Source organism: Acanthopagrus latus, chromosome 10 (assembly GCF_904848185.1).
Source record: "Acanthopagrus latus isolate v.2019 chromosome 10, fAcaLat1.1, whole genome shotgun sequence".
NCBI classification, from domain to species: domain Eukaryota; kingdom Metazoa; phylum Chordata; class Actinopteri; order Spariformes; family Sparidae; genus Acanthopagrus; species Acanthopagrus latus.
The window spans coordinates 22,174,146-22,191,114 of NC_051048.1; the positions used below are offsets into that span (position 1 = coordinate 22,174,146).

Sequence of the window (16,969 nt, forward strand, 5' to 3'; positions counted from 1 at the left end):
TGACTGGATGCATCACCACATTACATCACATCCTGTTAACTCAGAAACGTGAGAGTAACATGAGAAATCTCTTTACAGACTTCAGGAAGATTCAAATGTACTTCACAGTGTGTAGAAACCTTTAAGATGAGCACAAGGTGCTGGTTTCATATCATGATATCATGTTTGGGTATTCTGATCCAGAACTGGGTCACTCCCTCCTTCACAGCCACACCTACTGAGCACAGAACCGCCGTCCACCAGCACCGTGTCCCCCCCGACCCCGTCAGCCTGAGTGTGTGCTGGAGTGTGTGAATTATGGATGTGTGTGAACCGACGGGGAGGAGAAATGTAGGGCGCACACACACACACACACACACACACACACACACACACACACACACACGTCAGACCACTTTGTGGAGAACAAACTGTACCTTCTGCATAATCAAATAATGTGTGACACAAATAAAAAGCACAGATACAAACACACAACAGACCGGCTGCCAAGTATTATGATAACACACACACACACACACACACACACACACACACACACACACACTCTCTCTGTGATTCAAAGGTGAGAGCTCTCTGCAGTCTATCTGTGACTCAGCTGTGCATCCTAGTGGCGACAGGACTCATTGCAGACACATGAGAATTCAAATGTTGCTGTTTGAGGGGAGGAGGACCCGACACTCTTCTTCATGGGTTCTGTTCTCTCTTCTTCATGGGTTTTGTTCTTGTATGTGAATATATTCAAGTCAAATCTACGTACACACAACTTACTGTTGGATGAAACTCAAGAAACCAACAAACGTTTGACTGACTGATGGTTGATGATATAATATGATCACAGCCAGTTCTACTATAAAGTCTAACCTCAGTCAGAAGCAAAGCTGCACACTCAGTGGTTTCATTTAATAGTGTTTGTTTAGCAGATCTCAGTGGATTAGCCTGGAAACATGCAGAGGTTTGTTTTGTCCAGAACCAGTTTCAGTGTTCAGAAAACAGCCGTGAGGTTCAGCAGACAGTCAGATAATCAGCTGAGCTGCTGTGTTACATACAGACGGCCACAGTCATCACACAGACATGGTCACATGGTCACTGACCTGTGCGTGGAAGATAGAGAGGGACTTCGCCGTGTGGAGTGGGATGAGAACCCGGACCAGGAACTGCTTGTGTTCAGCCTTCAGGGGCAGAGCGAAGCCGTTGATGATGCTGAGAGGAGAAGAAGAGTGACATGTCAACACTTTCACTCTGTGGGTTAAAACAGCCTGTTACTTATTGTTTTCTTGTTTATCAATTAGTCTTTTAAAATGTGATCCAATGTAAGAAATGCTCATTTCAGAAACCTCAACAATACATCACAATCTGTTTAACACCAACAAAGTCCCCTTCTCAGATTTATGTCATGCGGACTCTTAAAACAAACAGCTTGTGGATTTCTACACTTCCACCATTACAACACACTCGTACATTAAAGATGTTGTATTATTTACAGAACAGTTGGACAGTTTGTCCAGTCAGCACAGACTCTCCTGCATCCCTCACTGGTTTGTTCTCATACACAGAAGTGCTGGTCAGTCAGAGTGGAAAATTAAACGCTGCGACCACAAATTTGCCTGAAAACTGTCGACATCTTAACGATCTGAAATCACCAACAGTCCAGCTGACAGACTGCAGAGAAGCTGGAGGATGTGGACGTCTGGACACATGACAGCTGGTCATCAGAATGGTTCTACATGTATCTGACCCGCTGCTTCACCACTACATCAGGTGTTACAGGTGTTATAGACCATCATCCTCTCTGTCTCCTCAGGAGGAAGCAGCATCAGTCTTTACTCTCACAGGTCCACGTCACACACTGCTCTCCAACATCACATCTGTGTCTGTCTGTCTGTCTGTCTGCCTGCCTGCCTGCCTGTCTGTCTGTCTGTCTGTCTGTCTGTCTGTCTGTCTGCCTGCCTGCCTGCCTGCCTGCCTGTCTGTCTGTCTGTCTGTCTGTCTGTCTGTCTGTCTGCCTTCATGGTCTAAAAGCATCTTTGTTTAAAAGAACATTCCTTCAGCGATGTCTCCCTCCTGCTGCTCCTCTAATCTTTCTCTCCTCTTCCTTGTCACCTCTCCGTCTTCTTCCTCTCTCTCTCTCTCTCTCTCTGTACAACACATCCTCCCTCGCCCATCCCTCTCTATCCGTCGCTATGTGTGGGAGGAGCTATAAATACCTCTGTTACCACCAACATGAATACAAACCTCTCTCTCCTCTCCTGCTCTCCCTCCTCCTTCCTCCACTTCTGACTCACTGTTCACTCGCTCATCCCCCCTCCATTCATCCCTCCTTTCTTCTCACCTTGGCTTCATCCTCCGCTGTATCTTCTGCTCGCTGTTCTCTACGTTAGCCCACAGTTCTCACACCTCACAAGTCATCATCCACTTCTGATTTCAGGTGATACAGTGGTGACTGGTTCGAGGACGGTTTAAATATCATGTGAGGCTCTTTGTCCTTTATGTTGGGAAAATAGCCTGGTCTCTGTAATCCTCTCTGAATCTGTCTGAATCAGACCTCATTTGAACTCTTTTTACTTTCCTCTATGTTTAACATCAATACAGATTATTTAAAGTGAAATGACGTGAGACAGAGACGGAGGGCACGAGCTGGGTTCCAGAGTCTTTGAGAAAAATGAATATTTATTGACTCTGCTGCTGAGTAGTTTGTTTGCTGTTCTCATCTTCCATCTTCTCTTGTTTGTTCTCTTTCTCCCTCCATCTCCAGTTACGTCTCCATCTGACAACACGGTTATATCTGTTCATCTAACAGAAGTAGGCTCTGTTAATGTTAGCAGTGTTAGTGCAGTAGTACAGAGTGATAAAGCTCGGCAGTGTCTCCTCCTTACATGGGGAACACATTTATTCACTTAGAAACTATAACTGCACTTATTATATCGGTTAGCAGGACAACTAGCCACCTAACAAGCTACCTTGTAAAGTAGCATTAGCTTGGTATATCACGCAGTGTTGACGTGAACAGCAGAAGCTCGTAAAATGTGGCTCAGGTAAAACACACTGAGATTAGCACAAGACTAGCCGACAGGAGCTGGCTAACACTGTTAACACTTCACTTCAATGCTAAGTTGGCTAATAACCCTGCTGGAAAAAACAGCATAGACCAGCACCAAAACACAACATATGCTGGTCTTGCTGGTGACTGGTCTAGGATCAGTTTAGGTCCCTTCCTCCGGTCTCTAACTGAAGCTAAGCTAGCCACACCCTGACTCCAGCTCAGTGATATTACATTACATTGATCTTTTCCTTTCTTATCTCTTAAGTGTGTCTAGCAACATGTCGAACATGTTGAACTGTACAAAGAATAGAAATGAGATAATATCTTGTTTGTCTCTCTCCCTTTTCTCTGCATCACTGTCATCTCTCCATTCTTCTTCCCATTGATTTGTGTTGGAGCAGCAGAGAGCAGGACATGTTTGTTTATCAGTTTGGCTTCCTTCCTTGCTCTCTTCATTTCCATCTTCCTCATATTTCACTCACTGGGCCTCAGAGACAAAACAACAAACTGCACAAACCTCTGAATCATTTCTCATTACGTCCTTGTTTCTCCCACCATTACTGATCCTCTCTCTGCCTGTTAACTCATGTCTCTTTACTTGCAGCTGTGTTCGCCTGATAAGAAAGACGGAGCGATAAATGCAAAATAAATTCATATTGTTTTGAGTGTTGAGTGATGGCAGTAGTGGTTACGCTTTGTTGCAACTGTTCGTGGTCGCTTAATTCGATGGGCTGCCAGCTGTCTTGTCAATTGGAACAGCTGGCCGAGTACAGTGTGTGGATATGTAAGTGTGCGATTGTGTGTGTGTGTCAGGCCATGATGTACTACAAAGTGTGTTTGCTCCAAAGTGTCTCAGCCTGATTGTGGATACAAACCTGCCGAGGATTTCCAGAAGCTCCGCGACTCCGTTGAAGTGCTCAGTTTCATAGATGAACCTGCCGATCAGATGAAACACACAACTTGTAATGATTTCAGCAGGTTTAATAGTGAGACAGTAACTAAAAACAGTCAAACATATTCTGTTAACTTCCCGTAAAATGACCCATACATCAGATGCCCTGCAGCCTGGTAGTGGATCAGTATTGTAGTGTACCACGTCTGAAACACACCTCTGAGATGGTATCACGAGAGAGAGGAACGGTGTGCGGTAAAGCAGATTTATGCTCATTCTGTATCTTTTAGCTGTCAAAACACTGAAACAGAGTGTGTTGCAGCTCTGCGGCTCTACTGAGCCTGAATTATAATGCAAACACAACAATTCAGCTGCGTATGTAAAAGAGAAGATGAAACATGACTGTGTCACTGCACTCTCGTTAGTCAGAGCTGCTAAACAATCATGTGAGGAGATTGGTGTCACTACACAACGATTCATCAGCTCTCAGGATGGACGCAGGAGGCTGATCACTGAGTGTTGTGTCATGTTTGTGTACTTGTGTTTGTGTACTTGTGCCTGTTTGTTTGTTTGTGGAGGAATAAAATCTCCAGCTGAGTCACAAAATTGTAGCTGGAACATTTTGTGCTTCTCCAAAAATGCTGAAAAGTCTCTTAAACCATGACACCAGTTGTCACATAACAGCGCTGCTTGTGTCCCTCTCTGTCCTCTGTGCTGTTGTGTGTGCTCTGCTCACATCACATCCAACAGCCGTAGTTACAAGCAGCTATGTGGGAAAACTACTAATGTCAACCTGCCGGGTCGGCTCAGAGTCACAGAACTACACAAGTATCAACATGTGTGCGATGAATTTGTAGCCCAGAAGTCAGAACCAAGTCAGCTACATACGGAGAACAATACAGTACCAACAGCTGATTCTGGACTGGGCTAACCAGCTAATAGCAGCTGCAGTTAGCAGCAGTCAGCGGTTTGTTTGAGTGTAAAGTCAACTGATGGCCAATTCTTACATACTGCAGCTTTAAAGTATCACTCCAAATATAAAACACACACAAAGAAATAGCTTTAATTTCCTTCTGTCTGGTCGGACCACAGAACATGTGCGTGCCCTCGACAGCAGTAAACATGCATCCTGCCTTCTTGTTTAAGGTTGCGACAACACAAATGTTCCTGTGTTGTAAAAATCATGTTCATTTGTTCCAAGCTGAAAACTAAATGCTCTGCAGAGGCCATCAACACAGCTGTTCTCCATGCTGAGGGTCTTTGTTGGCTAATGTTTGATTTATGGATGTTGGAATGCTATAAATACCCTTCAGACATTGCAGTGCGCTGGATCGGTGAGAAGCAGCGTGTACCTGAGGAAGATGTTGTTGATCTGTTTGCGGATGTAGGCTCTGAGGCCCAGTAGTTTTCCATAGACACGGTGCAGGATGGTCTTTAGGTACTCCCTCTCCCTGGGGTCCTCGCTGTCGAACAGCTCCAGGAGCTGAGCACACACACACACACACACACACACACACACACACACGATAATTACACACAGGAATAGAGCAGGCATCAGGTTAACCCTCTCAATCCTGCACACTAGTCCAATATCATTAAAACAGGTTCTGGTGTATTTTCCGGCAGGATGTTTCAAAGTGGAGCTTCATACATTTGTACCTTTAGATCTTTTAGGATTTGAGAAACATCTTGAAGGGCTCTGTGTAACTTTCTGTACAGTCTACACGTATGAATCACTTTTCTATGAGAGCAGACATGACTTCCCTTCTCTCTCAGTGGCTGGCACAAGCCTGTGGATAACTTGTTTAATGAACTGTGGATTGTTTGAGAAGGAAGAGGTTGGATTTTTTTTGTTTCTGTGATGGTCCAGAAGATGTGTTGTGGAGTGCCTCAGTGCATCTCCGCTACGCTAACAGAGAGCAACCGTAGCTAATGTTGGTTTAGAAGAGTCCAGCCCGACAGAGAAGTTCTAAAGAACCACTTGAATCTGACAAGATGCATCTTTGGAGAAGAGACAGAAAGAGAGAACTACCTGCAGGACAAACTTCTGGTCCACGTAGCGTTTAGCCATGGAGGGCTGGAAGTCCGGGCTCTCCAGGAAACGGAGAAAGAACTCGTACACCAGCTGACAGAGACGCAAACAGAAAGTAATTAGACGTCATTTATTATCTGTGTTTTTGTGCTAACTACTATTCAGCTAAAGACAGCAGTCGGTAAGTTTAGCTTAGCTTAGTGCAAAGACTGTTAGATCACAAACCAGATGACAGCATAAGAATGAGAAGATAGCAAACAAGAGTTCTGTCCTCTGTATTCTCCCTCCAACTGTAGAAACACAGCATGTTGTTTTGTTTCCTGACTGTGTGTGAGCGACCTGTTACCTTCTCATTCCTATTCAACAGCATGAATACATGATCGTGGTTTAGCACAACAATCAATCTCTCTGTCAGGTGTGAAGCTGCAGTGTTAGCCTGCAGCTAGTTAGCTGCGGTTAGCCTAGCTGAGAAAGAGAAGTGCTGTTTTTATACAGTTTTGTCGTTCAAAAAGACAAAACACACAAACATAAAAACATCCTCATGCTAAACTGAGCTCAGAGGCTGCAGGCTGTGTCTGACATGTGAGAGTGGAATCAACTCTCTCAGCAGGAAAGCAAGAAGTGTACTTTTAAAAATGCAAACTATTTGTTTTAAGTTGATGCATAATAATTCCATCAGGACAGCAGAAGGAGCAGGAACTGAGCAGGAAAGATGTTGTTTCATTTGGACGTCATGTTCGACTCATCTCCTCCTGAAGAGAAGTGACTGTAGACCGAACGTCATCTGGACAACATCACCAGTTTATTTCTCAGATGTGACTTCCTTCTTAGTTGGAGCTTCAGATGTGATCCAGGCTGATCTAGGTACAGGTAGCTACCTGACAGGCCTTCACACAGTGTGCGCTTTACACAGCAGGTTTATCAGACCTGACGGACCTCAAGATCAGTCTAGTGTGTTTGTTTGCAGAAAAGTGCTGAGTGCTGCATTAACACAACACCTGCAGGGAGCTGTGTGCATTATGGCCCCGCCCCCTCTAAAACACAGTATATAATATATAGTCAGGCTCATTTTTAATGCTGGTCATGTGTTTTACTTTAATCCTTTACCCTGCATGTTGCATGTTATCATTTAAATCTGCAGAACACAGTAATTATTTTACCACAACATGAACTGTTGCATGTTTTACCTGCAGATGCGGCCAGGAGGCTTCGAGTGTCGGCTCGTCTTCCTCAGGGTCAAACTCTGGATTCTCACTGGGCGGGAGTGTCCTGAAGATATTTACAGAGATCTGGAAGCAGGTCAGAGAGAAAAGAGAAATGAAAGGGAAGGAGATGAGAAATAAGTACCTGACACTCGGTACATTCTGTTGATGTTGTGGATTATTTCATTATTTCAGGATGGACAGAAGATTGAGGGATGGAATAGTCTTGTTTCGTAACTGTCCTGCTGCAGTTCAGTCATGACAGAGCCAATAATTCCTCTGACTCATTTTTAGACGTCATTATTTAAACTTTCAACATGATGCACATCACAGATTTGTGTCACTTCACACAAAGCTCTCAGATGGATCCAGGATGAATCGCTTGTGTTATAAAAACCAAAACTACTTCACTAAATCAAGCGTATAAAGAAGGTAAAACAGCTGTTACTGGGTGCAGTGTTGCTCTACTATCTGATAACAACAGTCAATAATGAGAGGAAATGATGTTAATTATGGTCGTGACTAGCTTGACAACATGTTTTATTCTGCTGTTTGAGAAGCTGGTATGAAGCTGTGCTACCTGACTGCACGCTACGTCATGATTTATTCAGCAGATGCATCTCCACCGGACATTTAGTGCTAAACTAGATTACAAAAAGTGAATGTGGTAAATCCCAGCGCTCCTCTTCCATTCCATCTGTACTCTGTTCTGTTTGCTTTGGTTCCGTTCACATCGTCACGTGAACCTACCTCTCCTCCTCTCGTCTTGTTCCTCATTCTCTCAGCCTTTTATTTCATCATTAATATTCATTTCATTTCTATATTATTTTGTTATAGCTGGCAGAGAGCGTCAGCATGTCTGTCGGCTGTTCTGTGCACCACTTATGTCTTCTGTGCTTCACATGTTAGCGTGCTGATTGAAGCTGACTGAAGCTGATGAACATGGTAAACACTATAATCTGATGGTCAGCATGTTAGCGTGCCACTGTGAGCATGTTAGCATGTTAGCACTGAGCTCAGAGCATTGCTGTGGACTCTTCTGTTACAGAATATGTATTTGGTGTCCACACATTAAAGCTCTTGCTCACTTTCCTCCATCTCTCTGTCCTATCAGCACTTTCCCATCCTCCTCTGGGCACAGTGATTCCATAACATAAGCTATATCCTCCCCTCACTTTAGCTTCTGTCCTCAATCCCCTCTTCCCCTTCCTCCTCTTCATCTCCTCTTCACCTCCTCTGGGACCTCCGGTGCTGATGGCGTCCACACATTTTCCACCACCCTCCACTTTATCTTTCTTATCCCTCCCTCTCTTCCTTCGCCATCTGTGCAGACTTTTGCTACTTAGCACCCTTTGCAAACATTCTACCCCTCCTTTCCTCTCCTCGCCTCATCCATCCATCCCTCTCTTCCTTCCTCTCCACCTCTTTGTTCTGCAGAGCTCCTCAGCTGGATGTCACTCTGTCTCCCTCTGTGTTTATCCTCTGTCCTCCATCTCTCCCAGGTTATATTCTTCCAGGTAAGATTTTCTGACATTTTGATATCTGTCTTTCATTTCTCTCCCTACATCAGTCCATCCATCCCCCAGCAGCCTCTCCACCCCCCTCGTACCATCTTTATGGCCTCTGGGTACAGCGGCTCTATGAGGACTCCTCTGCTGGTGGCCACGCTTTCCACCAGCTCATTGAGCGCTGCACGTTTGATCTCCTTCCCCTTCAGGTCGGCGACGCAGTCCAGGAAGTCGAACAGCACGCAGCACTGCTGCAGCTTCTTACAGAACAAGTCGTGTAACTCTGCCACCGGGGCGTCTGCAGCATGGACAGGTGGGGAGGAAGAGAGAGAGAAGAGAAGTGTGAGACATGGAGGTTAAAGGACAACAACAGGTGATGCAGCTCGATCTGATGGCGTTCCTGGAGGTGCTTTGTGTGAATCGTCTGACGAGACGGTCAGAGGATACAGAGACGGATTCTACTTCTTCTCTCAAAGGTGACGAGGAAGGAGAGCAGACTATTACTCTACACACACACACACACACACACACACACACACACACACACACACACACACACCTTCCTCCAGAGGGCCATGCTGTGTCTCAGTCCTATTACCTGTCAGATTCATTCTCAACACCTGTTAGTCACAATGAAACAACCTGCTGCCAGCGCTCAGATTCAACACACAGGTAGAGAACTCTCTGAGAGCGTGGATCAACATAGACATGATTTAAACTGAAACTTATCGGCTCAGCCTGTAAAGATTTATGCAGAAGTAAAAGTTAGAAGCTTTGACAACCAGATGATGGACGACTCAACAGCTAAATGTAGATTCCTGTATCAGTGAGATGTATGTAAGGTAACAGTAAGATGCTGGTCTATATAGAGACAAATGATCAAATACTGTACATATCAGATACAGTCTGGTCCTGTTTACAGGGGTTTCTGCAGGATTTCTAGTTTACTTCCATTAATTATTGTGCTTTCTGATGTTTTGCCCTGATGTTTATGTTCTTGTGAAGATCACGACATTTAAAAAGGTCAAAGTTCACTCTGACAGAAGCTCCTCCCTCCCACAGAACACAGATCTTAGTAGTGACCTGAAACAAAAGTATGAATTTGTAAATTAGCATAATACATCTCCTTTGAGATAACACCAGTACCTTTGCCTGGGAGAGAAAATGTTGTGTAACCTTCACTGAATGACGAGAGCATCATAAATCTATTTGATCTATTTCTATAGATACATTTATCTATATCTACATTTGGCACCGCTGTGCTTCGAGCTAAATGCTAACATCAGCTCATCAACATGCTCAGAAGGACGATGCTTCATATTTCATCAGATTATGATGTCACCATGGTCACCATCTTAGCTTAGCATGCTAGCATGTGAACATTGCTAATAAACAATAAATGCAAAGTTCAGCTGTGACCTGACAAATGGAAGCATATGAAAGGTAGAGAATCACCAGAATGATCACAGTTCCTCCTCAGACCGAAGAGATGTTTGTACCAGACTAGCTCTGCAGACAGTTCACCTGAAACCCCTCCGAGCCCACCAGGGACGGGGTTTTTCTAACCCTGGACCCTGAACCTGAATCTAGAGGGATCAATCCTCTGGAGACGAGAACTGTCAGTATGAAATTTTATGGCAATTCACCTGATAGTTGTTGAGATACTTCAGTCTGGAACAGAGTGGTGGAGCAGCCAACAGTCTGACAGCTCCGTCCCTGGACCCTACGCTAATGCTAATGCTAAAGCTAACAGTGTGGCTAAAAGAGGCAGCCCATTGTACACGAGTCCTAATAATATACTTGTTAACTTGGTGCTTATTTAGTCTTCACTGCTGTCTGAGTGAAGAAATAAAACAGTGGGTGAACTAAAATAGTCACTAGTAATCTCAGAGAGCCGCGCTGACAGAAAACTGGCTTCTGTGCCGACCCAAAAAGAACAGTGGTCTCACCCGGGCCTGAAGGAGGAGGAGGACCACGTTGACCAGCCACTTAAAGTTGAACTAATAATCTGTCAGAGGAAAACAATACAGCCGTCTAGACTACAGTCACTGATCACGAGGATGATCCGAGGCTCACACACACACACACACATGCACACACAGCAGGAGCAGATTAGATTTAACCCTTCTTAACCCCCAGGTAGGAATCACAGGAGGGTTGAGGGGGCTGCCTGGAGCGCATCCAGCCCCAGAACCCCCTCACCTCTTGTGGGCACCCCAGGACCATCTGCTTCCTCTGGCACGGAGCTGCACAGCGACAGGACGACGGATCTGAACGAGGCTTTTTATTCTGCAGTTATGACCAACTTCATTCTGAAGCTGTTAAGTGTTATTATTCAGAGTCTAAAGTCTCACTTCCTGCTTCAAAACCTAAATGCAAGATTGTGATTCTTAATCTTCTCATTTGTGATTTTATGTTTATTATGTAAATTTAGTTTAAACTGAGTTTCTACTGAGGCGACAGTCTCGGAGAGTTTCCTTGTTATATATCGATGACTGTGTTGTATTGAATGAAGCCTCAGAACACCAGAACTGATCTTCTTCCTGTTCTCCAGCTGAATGTTGATGACGTGAACCTGCAGAAACTTTCTCTTCAGCTCTGCCTGTTTTACACTTGAGTTGTCCACTGAGCTGCACTGAGCAGTCGTCTGTTCCTGAACGGCAGCCATGTCTCAGTGACCGAACGCATGAGTTCACAGTTATCTGTGTTTAAAATGTGAGAGGGGAACTATTTCTTCTCTCTTCACTTTGAGAAACAATGAGAGTCTAAATGTGCAGACCACTTGTTGGCCGATCTGAGATAGCGACAGCTCCACTCTCCTCATCTCTCCAACCCTTCATCACCATTTCCTCCTCTCCTTTCTTTCTCCACCAATATATTTCCCTTGATTTCCTTTCTATCTCCTCATCCTCTGTTCTTTTGCTCTTTTTTATCATCCCTACCTTATGTTCTTCGTCTTTGGACAGACTGTGAAGGTGAAGTCTAATCCATTTTTAATGGAGAGTAATTGTATGAAGATGTGCCATGCTGGGACCAAGAAAAGAAAAAGAGCAGAGCGAGGCGAAGAGACGATGGGAAGGAAAAGGCATGATGTGTGTTTGGAAGACAGAGAGCGAGACAGGAGGTGAGAAAAAGAGAGGGAGGATGAAGAGACTTAGTGGGTCATGTGAGAGAGAGAGAGAGAGAGAGAGAGAGAGAGAGAGAGAGAGAGAGAGAGAAGGAAAAGAAAATGAAAGGGCAGAAAAAAGACAGGAAGTGCAGAGACGACAGGCAGGTGGAGTCGCGGTACCGATCCAAACGGGCTCTGGCTGTTCATTGGTTATCAGAGTTGCCAGCAGCTGCCAGCAGGAGAGTTCACTGTCATTCAGTCCACCAGGTCGCTCCACACTCGTTCATTCACAGCAGTTTTTAATATCACATCAGGGAAGTGATTATAATTTTAAGGAAGATCTTAATTACAGTCAGTGAGACATGATGATGAGCGATCTTCACATTTCTGACGATCTAAATGGGTTCTGTAATCAACCAGCCGCGCTGGGGCTGTAAAATACACACTGCAACGTCAAACTTCAACATCTTTGTTTGTTTCAACAGGAAAGTCTCTGGAGATTAAAACACACATCGTTAACACGGCACACCGTCACCAAAGCTGTATTACCAACTATAAAAGCATGGAAACGAGCAGTGAGAACAACAAGCCTGAAAACACGCTGCAGCTGCAGAGACTGAACAGTTAGCTCTGAGCGCTAACACAAGATGATCTCAGCTTTGTATTACCAGCACTGCTGTTCTCCATCATTCATCATCCAAGCAAACTTAAAGTTTGTCTTATTTTTCTTTGTAAAACTACTCTAATGAATATTTCCATGCTAACAGGGACTGGAGCGTGTCGCACTGCCCCCATGAGGTGACAACACAATGATGGATGCTTTAACACGTCTATGAACCTTTTAGAAACAGTTTGACAGTAGAAAACACTGAGGAGACTTCTGACCTGTCAGCAGAAGCAGAATATCACATCCTACAATGTGTGACGGGTTTAAAGGTGCACATCAGCACCGAATCCTGACTCTGATGCAGGAGGAAACACAATCTGAGAAACCTCAGCTGAGGAACCTCACTGAGAGGCGGCGTCAGAAACTGTAGGTGGTTAAAAATAAAAATAAAAAGTTCCACAATAGCAGAAAGTCCAATCCAAACACTTCATACTGTGACAGGTAGAGAGAAGCCGACAGGTCACATTCTGTGCACTGTAGAGAACTACTGGATCTGTTTAAATATTGCAGATGCTGAGAAGTGCTGCATGATATCACATAAATAATAATACACACAAATAAGGGGATATTAATATGCCAGACATTCAGTCGAGTCGAATTAAAACTGCTCTTAACTAGCATGAGCTGGATCAGGTTAGCAGCCTACTCATCTTTTAAAATATCAAATAAATTGTTTTGCTGTGTCATGAATATTCATAGGTGATTAAAATTCCTCAGCAGAAACCCCAGAGAGGCAGACATCTGCTCACAGCTACTGGACTAACACGCCTGTATCCTGAAAATGAAAACAGCATTACAGAAACGGGCTGTTCTGCCTCCTCAGCTTCATTCTTATTAGTTGTTGTGCTAAAGAGAAATGTTTGTACCACCTCCAGGCCGGAGCAACAGTTACTGGGTTTGTCTTGCAGAGGCTGTACAGAGAAAACACTGTGATATTATCCAGAACACAAGATGAACTGTACTACATAGTTCACGTGCACCAACAGAGGCTCCTGTCTCCCACAGAAAACACTGGTCCTGAAACGCCTCGGCAGCAGTCTCACCTTAAATTCTGTGACTTTGTGACATCACACTACGTCACAGAGTCACACGTGTGCACACCTTCTTCCTAGCAGCTAGTTTGGTACTGAGAATTTAGCACAGCTGATCTGTTGTTGTTTGCTGACCAAACAGTGGGGACTGGGTGTGTCTGGAGGGCGGGGCTTAAAGAGACAGGACCTTGTTTTTGTGCAAGTCACAGCTGGGAGCTGTAGTTCTTTGGAAACATTAGTCAGACAGGGAAAATAGTGCTTCTGTTGGGGACTACTTCCTGAGGCGGATTAAGACACATTTGGTGCACAAGTAACTATTTACAGCAGGATGTTGTATAAATGGAATAATAATGGAACAAAGTGAAAGGACGCAGCAGGATTTGGCGACACAGACTATTTACATTGGTAGCATTCATTTATTATTGATCAACATGAAAAAATAGGGACTAAGTACACCCAGGAGGAAGAGGAGGGTGATCTGACACCGAGAGAGAGAACACAGCAAGTGACGTAGAGAAGATGTTGGCAGTGTGGGAGGGAGAGGAGAGGAGGGGGGAGGAGAGGAGAGGAGGCAGTGGGGTGGAGGCATTCGGTAAAATGAGCAGTAACGTATAACACTGAGCAGTGCCATCAAAAAACAAACACACACACAGCTGCACAAATCTAAATATAGTGCTGCTGGAGAGGAGAGGAGGAAGAATAATCAGGGGAGGGAACAGGAGAGAGGAGAGAGGGGAGCGGGAGAGGGTTAAAAGATGACATCATCCCCTTCATCCGACCCCTGCTTCTCTCTCATCTTTCCATCACCAGGTACCTCCCTTCTCCACCTCCCTCCATCTTTCTCTTCATCCACTCCACCCATCAATCTCTCTGAGGTTTCTTCTTCTTTTTCCACAAATGAGCGAGTAGAGCTCTGGTCTTTAAATAACAGTTGTTCTGTTTGGGGCTGTGTGTGTGTGTGTGTGTGTGTGTGTGTGTGTGTGTGTGACAGAGAGAGAAGGAGGACAGCTTCTGTTTTAGCTTCCATGCAAGCCGCCTCTGCATCTCTGTCATTAGACACACACACTGATGCTCAATGCACAGATACGGTGACGCAGAGATGAAGAGAGGAGGGAGGACAGAGGAGAGAGGAGAGAGGAGAGAGGAGAGAGGAGAGAGGAGAGAGGAGAGAGGAGAGAGGAGAGAGGAGGGAGGAGAGAGGAGAGAGGAGAGAGGAGAGAGGAGAGGAGAGAGGAGAGAGGAGGGAGGAGAGAGGAGAGAGGAGAGAGGAGAGAGGAGAGAGGAGAGAGGAGAGAGGAGGGAGGAGGAGGGAGGAGGGAGGAGGAGGGAGGAGAGAGGAGAGAGGAGAGAGGAGGGAGGAGGAGGGAGGAGAGAGGATGATCGAGGCAGATAAAGAAGGAAAGCAAGTGAAAGACTGTTATAAATAGTGGGAGGCAGCTACAGAAGCTCCACAGAGTGAAGTCAGTCTAAATATCACCTTAAATAATCTGATCCTCCTGACAGCCCGTCCACCACATGACAGACGTCATATACAACACTTTATCCTGCTAATACACAGCTGGAGGGATGTTATCACACTGATCGATTAGCTTCTCATCAGCCATCTTCACATGTTTGAGTAAACAGCTTTTACCTGCAGAGAGAGGACAGGACAAATGATACTGCTGCTGCAGCTTAAAGCAGGAAATACTTGGAAGAAGTCGCCGGCTGACGGTACTGAGAACAGCTAATGAGAGCAGCTATTAGCATATACAGCCTAAAGAGAGCTGCATGAACAGTACAACAACAAGCATGTTTCTGGGCACGTTTAGTCTCTGAGAACGTGGTGTATGTTTTAATCCTCTCAGTCTGTCTGTCTGTCTGTCAGCAGGAGATCTCACCAATTGAAGAACAATTTCTCATGACATGTGTTGGACTGATTGGTCCCAAGCCAGCCTCCAAATTCTGCAGAATGTTTCCAAGGTCTGACAGTTGTGGTGCTGCAGGTGCTGCAGGTGCTGCAGGTGCTGCAGGTGTGCAGGTGCTGCAGGTGTGCAGGTGTGCAGTGCTGATGGGTGTCTGTGCTCTGTGGCTGTGATAAGGTGACATTTCTTTCTTGGGGTTTCAATCACATTGACGACCCCACAGAGATCTATCACACAGCTCCGGCTCGACATCAAACAGCACACAGACACATTTAGCAAGGACTTTATGAACATTTAGCAACTTAAGAGCCAAATATTTCTCTACAGAGCCGGTGGAGAACAAAACAGAGCAAAACAAGAGTCAGTATCTGACTTTTATGTGCTGGATGGACAGAAACAAGATGAACGCTGACGTTGTTCTGTGTCTGCTGGATGTGTAAAGAGGCGACTCTTTGCTAACATGTTAGCGACAACAACCACATGTGTCAATGTCGATCTGACGTCAACACATTTAAATTGTGCCGCACTCGACCAGGTATGTGACTTCTGCCACTTCCATTAAACAAGTGTGATTATAATGATGGTTACAATCCTTCACAAATTGAGATCTTGTGTAAAATACAATGATTGAAGCAAAACTCGTTAGTGACGGACGCTCAGTGACAGCTGCTGTATCTGAAGACATCTGCATTGTGGACTTCAGAAGGTCTCCAGATGATGCACAGACAGAAGAAGACCCGTTCTCTCTTTAACAAAGCCAGTGAGGGAAGTCATGGCAAAAGATTAAGTGGTGCGCTGAGCCATCTTTAAATAATCCAATGATTCTAATAATACACACTTTCCAACACACAGCATAATGAACGGAGAGCAGCTGAGTATCACACTCTGTATCTGTATCTGCTCACTTTCCCTGTAATCACATGAGTCCCAGTCTCTACATGGATTTTAATCAGCATCAGTGAAACCACGTCACAGTTCTTTTGACTTTTGGACCGGACTCATCAACACCAGTCAGACAAATGTAGTAAACAAAAGTGGGAGCTGGTGATCCGGCCGGAGGCTTCTGGATCTGACGAGCAGCTCAGTTATCTTCACGTGTTGAATGATAATCTTGTGCTGTGCAGCGCATGCATCGTTTACACTGCTGCTGCTTGTCACACACGGGCAAATGTGATAGATGAAAAAACAAATCTCACATTTCTCACCCCTGATTAAGCCTCGCCATATTATTTAAAGCCAGCTGTGAATCATTGCCTGCATTTGTGCATATTTTCTGCTTTCAGCATCTTGGTGAGCGATTCACAACACGTCACCTCGGCATGTCCAGTGTTTGATTTGCTTTGTTTGCTATGTGCTGCCTTAAAAAACGCAGGAGCATATTTAATAGCGAGCAGTGGTGAAGGTGAAGCTCAGAGTGATTCAATCAGAGAGCTTATTTGCCTGAGCGGGTTTATTCCTTTAAGAAGCGACTCTGTCTTCAGCAGCACAGCAGGAGTTGTGTTTATTGCATCGCCAGCCGTTTCATTACATCCTCTCTCTGCAATATCCTTATATGTTGTATCTCTCCATCTCTCCTCCACCCAC

General features: G+C 44.9%; 1 protein-coding gene across 1 annotated transcript in view; it reads right to left on the reverse strand.

Annotated features, from left to right (window-relative positions):
* The window catches only part of ppp2r5b (protein phosphatase 2, regulatory subunit B', beta), a 40,686-nt gene that overhangs the window by 12,501 nt on the left and 11,216 nt on the right, over window positions 1-16,969 (reverse strand). The window contains exons 2-7 of the mRNA XM_037112438.1: window positions 8,776-8,972; window positions 7,152-7,253; window positions 5,965-6,057; window positions 5,285-5,415; window positions 3,916-3,975; window positions 1,092-1,200 (exon numbers count right to left, since the gene is read on the reverse strand). Of these exons, the coding sequence (XP_036968333.1) occupies window positions 1,092-1,200; window positions 3,916-3,975; window positions 5,285-5,415; window positions 5,965-6,057; window positions 7,152-7,253; window positions 8,776-8,972 (692 nt within the window). The remainder of the gene's footprint in view (window positions 1-1,091; window positions 1,201-3,915; window positions 3,976-5,284; window positions 5,416-5,964; window positions 6,058-7,151; window positions 7,254-8,775; window positions 8,973-16,969) is intronic.